Source organism: Tachypleus tridentatus, chromosome 6 (assembly GCF_004210375.1).
Source record: "Tachypleus tridentatus isolate NWPU-2018 chromosome 6, ASM421037v1, whole genome shotgun sequence".
NCBI lineage: Eukaryota > Metazoa > Arthropoda > Merostomata > Xiphosura > Limulidae > Tachypleus > Tachypleus tridentatus.
Window position 1 is genome coordinate 41093350 of NC_134830.1, and position 11133 is coordinate 41104482.

At 29.5% G+C, this 11133-nt stretch overlaps 1 protein-coding gene across 3 annotated transcripts in view; it reads left to right on the forward strand.

Annotated features, from left to right (window-relative positions):
• Positions 1-3749, forward strand: part of LOC143252317 (L-asparaginase 1-like) — a 38950-nt gene extending 35201 nt beyond the window's left edge. For 2 of the 3 annotated variants that reach the window (XM_076504265.1, XM_076504263.1), the window contains exon 15: positions 1987-3749. In XM_076504265.1, the coding sequence (XP_076360380.1) occupies positions 1987-2148 (162 nt within the window). In that variant the 3' untranslated portion in view covers positions 2149-3749. The remainder of the gene's footprint in view (positions 1-1986) is intronic. The other variant, XM_076504266.1, reaches the window with a different exon arrangement.
• The last annotated feature ends 7384 nt before the right edge of the window (positions 3750-11133 follow it).

The following is an 11133-nucleotide window of genomic DNA, read 5'->3' on the forward strand; positions in this document are numbered from 1 at the left end:
GATATTAATTCTATAAACAACCTAAAACAAGACAACAACATCAAAATTCTAAAAGCAGATAAAGGCAATGCTGTAGTTATAGTGATCACAAATACATTCAAAAAATGAACATCGTATCAGATAGAAACAAATTTAAACTAATACATGCAATACCAACAAAAACACGAGAACCAATTGAACAAAATACTACTGTGCACATTGATGACTTTGTACTGTCAACCTCACAACTTGAATCTGTCTTGTGATTTTTAATTATACATATTGCTGTAATCCATTCCACTACTACAGTAGGAGTCCAGAAGACCTTTCTGTGCCTCCTAGAAGATTCTTAACAGTGCTTCTGAATCTAGTACCCTCCAAAATCAACAAAGTTAACGAATCAGTATCCACTTCTATCTCTGTCCCTTCCACATTTCTAGTTTATTTTGGTTTCTTTCTCTGCAATCTCTAAACATTTTTTATTGTATAGCCCTGTAGGTATATAGGTATTATTTGCCACACATTATCAAGATATTTGTTATATTTCTAGATGATATTCAGGTAACTAATCTATTATAACCCATGTATCTGCTAATAGAAATTTTTTTTGTTTCAACTTGTTTGAACATTGTTATAGTTTTATTCTCTATTTAAAATGAAATAAAAATTATAAATTTTATTCAATTTTTTTACAGTTCTTTAAAAGTATTTTTTAAAGTTATAGAACCTGTTGAGAAGTAATCTTCATTTATTCGTACTTCATGAACTGTTTGCTGTTACAGTACTAAGTTCAAGTCAAAGAATGATTTGGTTAAATGAAAAAAAATACCTAATTAACTTTTTTTTTTTTAATTGGTCAATCAAATTTTCTATTGTCAATTACTAAAATATACTTGCATATCTTGCTTTATTGGAAAGTCATATCTAAAGTAAATTCTGAGGTTTGTGTTGCATTTTAAAATCACTTATTTTTCTGATTGCAACTGATGTAGAATTAGTCTATAAATGCATTGTAAATGTATCAAAAATAATGTATGGTTTTATTTTTTGTAGGTAATCTACTTTATGCAGAATAAAAGATAAATAGGCTTAGAGATATTATTACTTTATATTTTCATCTGTATAAAAATGGAAAGCTGTAATAATTAAAAAGGGATAAAATATTAAAAACAACTTTCATATTCACTTATGGTTGCCAATACTGATTAATAATCACTTGTTCTGTTGCTGTACTCTTAACATACTGGTTTGCCTTGTGTTTCTAAGTTTTCATTTGTTTGGATAATTTTATCAAAAAAAGGTAATTTTAACTCAACTTGAGATTTCTTAAGATTACAAACATTTTGAAAGCTGGTATCATAGTTTTCTAAGTGTTCCTAAGTATAATAAATGTTTTAAAATCTGTATCATAGTTTTCTAAGTATTCCTAAGTATAATAAATGTTTTAAAATCTGTATCATAGTTTTCTAAGTATTCCTAAGTATATTAATACCCCTCTATTTTGTTACATATTCTCCTGTTATGTTCCTCTCACTTTGAGTGGACTGCTTTTGGCAAGTTTTAAGTCATCAAAAGTATTTCATTGTTTCTTTTGTTATAAGTTCTTACAATAAAGTAATCCAACATTATCTAAAGATGTGAGATGAACAGTTTGAATTGGCTGTTTCATTTTAAAACACAAATTATGTAAAATTGTACGTACACCAAGATGCTTGTGGTTTCATAGCATTAGTTACTAGTGCCAAACAACATATGAATTGCATGAAAAATTCAAACAAAAATACCGTTGATGTTGCAGTTAATTCCATTTATTACTGCTGGGTATCTGTGTACATCTTGTATAGAAAATAAGGTAATTATTTGTTTAATAGGTAAAATATAAAATAACTCTGTATGATTCAGAATGCAAACCAGTATACGAACAAGTTATTAACCAAGGGGTGAAAGAGATGTTTATATGAAATATGTTTAAGTACAACTGATGTCTATGTATCTTGTACATCTTAGGCTGTGGAAATGGATAATGAAACAGTAGTGAAGTACTTACTAAGTATGGATGTGAACACTGAATCTTCTGACGTTTATGGACACACACCCCTGGATATTGCTATTGAATTAGGAAGAGAGAAGCTAAAAGACTTGTTAATAACTCATAAAAAAATATTTTAATTAATTTCAGAAGCTTAAGATAGTTATACATTCCTTTTATAGTAGTTTGTAGCTAGTCTTAGTAGAAATGTAAGTCATTTTTTGTCAGAGATTAAATACTTTTTTCCTCTAAAAGGGGAAGTAAAAAGGTTTACTTCTGTTGAGAAGTGATGAATGAAAACAAAATGCTCATTTTATCAGAAAGTCTGTGATGTAAAAGATTTGTACAGCTTGTAGTTTTTAAGAAACGTAAGGGTACTTCCAAATGTAGAGATGCTCGTGAAAATAATGATAATTCTGTAAGCATCTTCTCACCGAACATATCTGCATTAATAGTTGTCTTATAAAGACTATGGTTCCTGTATTTAAAACTGAATGGTTTGAGTCTTTCTGGATTTTATTTGAGTGATTTCCCTTAACAAAAGTTTCTTATATCTTGTAGTTGTTAATGGTCTTTTATGCTATATAAAAAGATATTGGTAGGTTAGTGAGGTGGTACATAATGCAGTATGATTTATTTTACACCAGCTGCTCATTTTTGTTAAAGAAAACATGTTTACAAAAATCAAACTTCATGCATAACATGAAACATACTTGTTTTTTAACATCTGAGCTGGTATTTACTTTTCCACTTCCTTGTTCTACTGTTGAATCCTGTTCTGAAAAACATTTGAACACAGTATCCCACTAGTGAAGCATATTAAGATATAGTAGTGGGTTTGTTGATGAACATATTCTGCATATAAAAACGTTTTTCTTGTTTCCTTATCTCATGTTGTACTTCTCTTTGGTTTTAAATAGCAAATGATACAATCATCATACTACAACTTAAATATTAACCTAGGATACAAGTATAACTTTTTAAAACTGTTAAAAACATTTCCTTTTTCATCTTTGTTGTGATGCAGTTACCTACAAAGAAAGCAAGTGTGATAGAAAAAGTCAGTGATATTTATGTTAGATAGTTATTGTCAAAGGTTATTTTTAATTTTTCAATTTATCTAATTGCCATAGTTTTTTTTTTTTTTTTCCAGAATGTTATTTTCAAAAATATTAATCATTTGTTGTATTTCAGAAACTTCTGATGCATTTGTATTCTCAAGACAGCTGGTATGAGTGTTAACACTTCAATTAAAATAAAGTACAGAACAACGTTTCGACCTCCTTAGGTCATCTTAAGATTAACAGAGAGAGAACTTGTTAACCTGAAGATGACCTAAGTCGGTCAAAATAAATTGTATACAACTATGAGGTTTTAATTTTGTTGAATACCTTTACATATTTTATTTTATTTTATTGTGTTTATTCGATTAATCAGAGGCTGTGTTAACACAGCCCTAGTCAAGATAGTTATTAAAACTTACTTTTGAACATGTGCATTTTCCAAAGGTTTGTTGAAAATATGTATGAGTGAGCAGCTTAACATTGTAGGGAGTTCTTATTTAAGGAATTTTAACAAATAATAAGTGTGTATTATTAGTTGGTTTAAAAAAATATTTGGAAAACCTATTTGCATTATGCAGTATACTTGCATATTTTTAATTTATTAGAATGTACCAAAAGTTTGACATAAAACAGGTGCTTGTTGGAATACTTTACTAATTATTTAGGAATTAGTGTACTTTACATAATTGCAAAGAATAGGATGTATAATGTGTAGCAGGTACAGCATTCACAGTTTGTGATAGTTACTAATGAGAAATTTTATTATTTTTACAATTTCCTCAGCTATATTTATTTTATACAAGTGTTTACAACTGATGGATCTTATAATTTAAAGTATGTTTTAAATTTAAGATTTTTATTAGTCCTGTGTTATTTAAGTGAATGACATAAATTATAAATCCTTTCTTTAAGTAATCTCTGGTATAAGTCTTTCTATATAGTTCTTAAAACATCCTCTGTATTCACTTTATGTTAATTTATTTCTGCTCATGAAAAATTCATACTTTTATACTCTAAAAAAAGAAATTCTGAGAAAGAAAAATGCATCCATCTCTACATAAAGACTTTATACACACAAATGTGTATATACATATATAGTTACTGACTTCAACAGAACATTCTACCCAACAGTTCTTACCACAGTGTACATAAACATGGTTGTATTGCACAACAGTATGTTGTACATGTAAAATCATGTTTAGCTTCTACAAAAATATGTCGTCTGTATAACTATGATCACCTTATTGGTTTTATTTTGCAATGTAAACATTATTGTATGTCACATTCTCCTGATGCAAAAACTGATTTTTGAATAGATTCTGAGATATTGCAGAATGGCTATTAAAAAAAATTCTGATGCTTTTTTTTATTATTATTATTTAAAAAAGATGAAATACATAACAACTGCTGACCTTGATAGAAGACAGTGATTATCTGTCGAAACTACAAAAGATTTTATTGTAAGTTCTTTATTAACAGTTAGGTTTGACAGTAATCAAAACTAGTTGTATTTCTATTACTGATCTATTTGTGCATGCATTAGTGTTGATAATTGTGTTTGTAACATCAGTTTAAAGCCCACATGACATAATATAAATGTTTGCTTACTGTACCTCTGCCATCACATTTACCAAAGCCACTTGTGCAAAATAATTGTATCCTTAAAGAGGACCTGTCAAGATAGTTCTTAGATACAAGCAAATGTTTAACATTTCACATCACATTATTTTGCATGTGTGTGTGTGTGTGTGATTTTAAATTCTTTAGCTTTACATCAGGATAATCCTGACTGTGTCATAATGTTTATAATTTTTCAGTTGAAAAAGTTTGCTCAGTATCAGAAATGGTCACTGCAGTTTCTACATTATTTAACAAGTTTGATATTCTGTTAAGGAAGTGCCAGGTCTTTGTTATTTTGTGTATGTGTTTCACCAGGGTAAAGGATGTTCACATCATCATTTCTTCTTTCATTGTACTCCTCCCATTTCTTCTGGCCTTCAATTTGTCACCCATAACAATATGCAGCTCTTGTGGTTTTACCCCCTCCCCTTACAGTGCAAGTGTCTTTAATTACTGATATATTCTATAACAGTACACTAGTATATAATCTCTTATTTAACAAGATACCAAAGTACAGTCACAGTTAATCTTTGACAATTTCCATTTACATATAGTGGTAACAATGTGACATACATATTCTGATTAAATAACAAACCATGTGCTTACCAATTTTGTTAAACACATTATTTCTTTGTTGTTTTTCATTCACATCATTGATCACATAATTGTAGATTTTTTTTATGCAATAATACACAGTATGTAGTATTAAGATGATTGAATAACATTGGTCATTGCATGTTAAACATACACAAATAATTGCGATTAAATTATACAACACACAGAGTGTAGTGTTAAGATGGTTAATACTTTACTGTCTGAATAACACTGGTCACTACATATTAAACATACACATGTAACCATAGTTAAATTATGCAACACATAGTATCCAGTATTAAGATGATTGAATAGTGCTGGTCAATACATATTAGACATACACGAGTAATTATGATTAAATTGTACAACACACAGTATATAGTGTTGAGATGGTTAATACTTGTATTAAACTTATTTCAGGACTTTTTTTCTATTCTAATATTTGGAAGGAGAAAGAGAATTATTTTAAATTGGTATGTCATAAATCTTTAAATGCCAGGAACACCAGCCAAGCTATGTCTTAGCAGTTAAACCCATGATTGTAATTGATATAACCAAGTTTTAAATGTCTGGATTGAAAAACCTCAGATCAGTTGCTGAGCTGTTTAACAGAACCTGACATAAACTACTAAGGTAAACAGGAATCTGGATTTAAATGCATGTGTGTGTGTGTGTGTGTGTGTATATTCTTTTTCATTTAAGTAATAAACACAGATATGAGGATATCTGTGTATTCTTAAGTTTTTCAAAGATGATACCTATATGAAGTTGCTGATGCATTGTTTTTAAATAGCATCAAAATAATGAAGTATTAGAGGGTTTTTTTTTATATTCTGAAAATTCCCAGGAAGCTTTATGGTTGTTTTATTTTATTAGTTGTATATACAGATTATTATTTAATAACTATTTCAGTGTTCCCTTACCTCAAATAAAAAATAACCTTGGAGATGTAGCTTTAACAAACTCCGGATCAATAAAAAATGACAGAATTGTGTACATAAACAAACCTATTTTGCATGGCACATAGAAAATTAACTGTGTTAGGAATTGTACACTTTGCACATAATAGCATCCCATATTAAAAAAAAAAACCCATAGAAAATCATAACCAAATAAAACTTGCCCAAGATATGTATTTTCTGTGTTTTGAGGTTATTTTTTCAGAGGGGGAGAGAGAGTTTTAAAATCATTTATGAAATGGATTGGGTTTAATCAATACTTACAACAGCTTTCACTGAACATGAGATAAAGTTTATGTTCATAAGTTTACATCTGAAAATAGTTTTGAGAATTTGTATTAAAGAAATGTTTTTTTTTTCATATTTCAGTTTTATTTAGATTTGAATATTAAAAAGAATGTTTAAAGATTTCAATTATAGTGAACAATTCAGCAAGAAAATGTAATTTGATTTATTATATGAGTTACTAAGTAGAACAGTGGATAGTGTAACAATTGTTTCAACAAAAGTTTTTATTCTCAAGATTTATATTTAGCTTTCTCTTAGGAGTTAACTGTTGCCATGTGTTTTGCACTATTTATTTTTATTTATTAACTCTAGTTAACTATGTTCACCTTTCACACATGTGGTTTATTTCAATTATGTTTAATAAAAGTAATTGTATGTAGTGTTTAATTTGTGGCCATATTAACTTTCACTTGTTAGTCACATGTTTTTTAATCATGTGTCACTAGAGCCTTTGGTTGGCAAGGTTAGAATGTATTATTGTAACATAAAGATAATGGGTAAGTTCCTTTAATGCTGAAAATGTGTCATGGAAAAGCCAGTCATTTTGCATATAAATGTGGTGCCATATTAACTTTAGTGTTGTTTTTCTTACTGATGATTCTCTCTCTCTCTTTTTAATGTGATATTTATATGTAGTCATTTGCAAGATTCTTGTTAAAAGTATTCTTGGTGTGGTTAACTGTTAATATGGTCAGATAATTTTGTTGTAACTTTTCTTCCAAAAGATTAATATGATAAAATTAGTCAAATTTAGGAAGTTTTAATTTTATGCCACGTTTTGATACCTTGTAACTTTTTTTCAGATTATTGATATGTTGATATGACACTTTGAACAAGTAATATAGTTTATCCTTTTGGTTTAATCTGATATTTTGTTATGCTTTTTCTAAAAACAGTCTCAATACAGTACTTTCAAAGATATTCTTTTAAGGTGGAGAAGATCTAGTCGATTGTTGGATATTACCTAAAAACATTTTTTGACCATATTTAAACCTTTTAGTTTCTATATATTTGTTAACTTCTTGAACACCATGTTTTTTGAAGTTCCCATAAGATTTTAAGTGAATATCATAAGACAAAAGATTTCACATACTGTGTGCTTTCAAATGAAGAGTTTAGCCAGCTAATTGTATGATCTGAATGCTTTCATCTGGCATTGTTTTGCTTGGTTTTGTATTGTCTTTTTACAAGATGTGTGGAACAGTTTACAAATGTAACCAAGAGATGTTTTATTTGCAAAATATTTTTATACAATTAATTGCTCAGATTTAGTTGTTCTTACAGATTCCAAAGATATTTTTACCTTTTTTTAGATTTTGTTATTTTGAATTAACAATTTTTTCTTTTGTTTTTCTTGTAATACTATTATGTGGATTGTAATGATGTTATTATTCTAGAACATTATAATTTATTTAAAAGGTTTTCCACAAATTTTCATTGAGCTTTTCCCTTTGGACAAAAAATAAATATATCTTTGCTTTTCTGCATCTGGGTGTTTGAGTCTACATTACTGTTTTTGAAATGGAAAGACATTTCAACATTTGAAAAAAAAAAAAAGCACTGATCCACGATAAAATCATAATGTAAGTTGCACTTTATGGTACTCAACCTGCAATCTGTGTGGTCATTATAACATAAGGTTCAATCCCTGGTTTCCATTATTAAAAATTACTCCAAGTGTAGGTTGTGTTGATAGCTACCTTCACTCTAGTCTGTCATTTATAAATTAAAGATGAGTAATGCAAATAGCCCTTAAGTAGGTTTTCAAAATTTAAAGTTTTATGTAGCTGAGTTGGTAAAACAAGGTAACCATTTTTACTTCAGTTATATAATTTTCATCAACAGCTATTTAGTAGTACACTGTATATGTAGTAATATGTTTTACAATAGTAATGGTATAAAATATATGGGTGTGTTGGGCTAACGAATCTTATATGGTGGATGTCTGTAAGTTGTTGGTGATAAATTCAATGATAATCGAAAAGCATGCACTTCACTTGTTTTTAAAGTAATACATGTATATGAAAGAAGTTAAACGTATGTACACCTTTTTTTACACTATGAAGATCATATGTGTGTCTTAAACAGAATCAGTTTTCTTCTTGTCAAAAGTCCACAAAGTCCAATTGAGTTACTATATAGTTTCACAGACAAGCCGAGCCGCTTTTCTCCATTTTACTGCATTAGTAGCTGTGTATAATTCATTTACACTGTCACGTTTTTTTACCGTTGTTGTATCCTGAACTTCCAATAATTGTTTGCTACTTGTACTTCTTAATAATCGTTTGCCTTTTGTTAAAATTCACACGGGCGGGTTTAATTACATTAGAAAACCCCCTTGACAAGAAAAATTATTTTTCTTATCTGTTTCAAACTGTTAGTATCACTAACGTATCAATCGTTAGGCCATTCATTCACTTGCACATAACGGTTCACTTTACGTTTCATTCACTTACACATAATGGTTCACTTTACGTTTCATTCATTTACACATAATGGTTCACTTTATGTCTCATTCATTTAACATAATGGTTCACTTTATGTTTCATTCATTTACACATAATGGTTCACTTTATGTCTCTAACTTTCCATAACCAAACTTCTTTTTCATATGACTCCATTTTTTACTCTGTTTATATTCGTCTGATCGCAGCTACTAATACGTCAGTCACTTAGGCCTTTTAGAAATCTCCATACCCTCGGCATCAATAAATTATTAATATTCCTTACACTAAAGTCTTTTATATCCGATAACATGTTAATTCCATTCCTTGTTTTTTAACTGATTAAATACTTTTGTGTTTAAATTGAAAGTCTCAAAAAGTGGAAATATATACTATTTCAATTTTGTTCTTTATCTCCCTTGGTCCAGAGAAGAAAAAAAAAGTAGCCCTTATACATCATTAAACAGTTTGCAGTTACTATACAAAATGTATAGTAACTGAGCCAGACAACTGTGAAAATTGTTAGTTTTGCTTAAGGTTGTATACTTTATTATTCCTAAAATCTTTGTTACACAAAAGACACATTGGCTTATTATTTGCTTCAATCACTGCAATTTTCAACTAACAACTTTCATTAAATTCTCGTTTCACGTTTTTTCTAGTCACGCGCTATTCTCCTCTCGGCAGTAATGCCATAATCAATTAAATTGTCTTTATTTTCTGAATGTTCACTATGTTTTTGATTCTTTCATTTTGGAATTATCCATGTTATGAGATTAAAAACAAAATATATTTAAACATTTGAAAGTTGCACAATAAAACTATGTTTGCAAGCGCATGCAAAACAACACACTCGATAACAAACGTCTAAACCAGGTTGATATTATAAAATGAGCGGAGTGTGTGGCAGTGATGAAGTGCGCGACATTAGCGATGATGTGATGCAGTGCAGTTGCTAATTGACAAATTTGCGATAAAAAAGTAAATGATGGAAAAAGATTATTCCTAAACTCGACTGGGCACAATTGTGCTATCCACTCCTCTTCTATACTTTACTACCGTCTAGACAACCTTCTTCCCTCAACAACAAATTTTTTCTTACTCATAACTGAATTGTGTAAAATGCCATCTTCTTTACTCCAAAGTTATTTATATAAGAGTTATGAAAAGTACACTTATTCAAATAAAATCTGTAAAAACAAATCTTATGGTTATGGCATCAAACTTTTACTTTACAACTTTATTCACTTGGATGTTCTGGTTTACCATATGACTAGTAGCAACAAATAATAATAAAATGTTATACTGAATTAAGCCTGAAATTCTGGTTTTAAATTAGTTTACTTAGATGGACCAAACAAAAATATATGGACTGATGGTTAGGGTGCTCGACTCTCAGTCTTTGGATCAAAGGAACGAATTCTCGTCACTGAATATGCTCGTCCTTTAACCCTTAAACGGCGGCCATGATCAATTGATGTTGCTACCTACAACATTCCTGCTGTTTAAGGTTAAGCCGTTTAAGGCTTTATAATGTTTGATTTATTCTACTATTTGTTGGTAAAAGGTTATCCCAAGAGGTGACGGAAGGCTGTGTTGACTAGCTATCTACCTTTTTGTCTATCATTGCCGAATTAAAGGTGGCTCTGATTCTTGAATATGCTCGCTCTTTCAGCTGTAGGTGCGTTTTAATGTTACGATCAATCCCGTTATTCGGTGGTAAAAGAGTACCCCTAGAGTTGTCGGTGGGTGGTGATGATTAGCTGCCTTCCCTCTAGTTTTACACTGCAAAATTTGGGACGGCTAACTTAGATAACCCTTTTGTAGCTTTGCGCGAAATTCGAATACAAATAAATCAGTGGCGCTAAATACTTAAAGTAACTGAGGTAAAAAAAATACAAACTTTAAATTAACTTTTGTCCATTTAGAACACAATAATTTTTATTTAACTTTAAATAAAATCTAATTTTAAATCAATAAAAACTTTTGTTTTGTAACACATTAATCAGCAGATCACTCACAAATTTTACGTTTTCGCTTCTGTCTACTAATTTCGTATGATATTTTTATCATACACTTATTATCAGGTTTTCTACCCATCACAATAAAAAAAAAAAACTTCAGAGCATCGCAACAGTCTTGGCTATACGAATAAC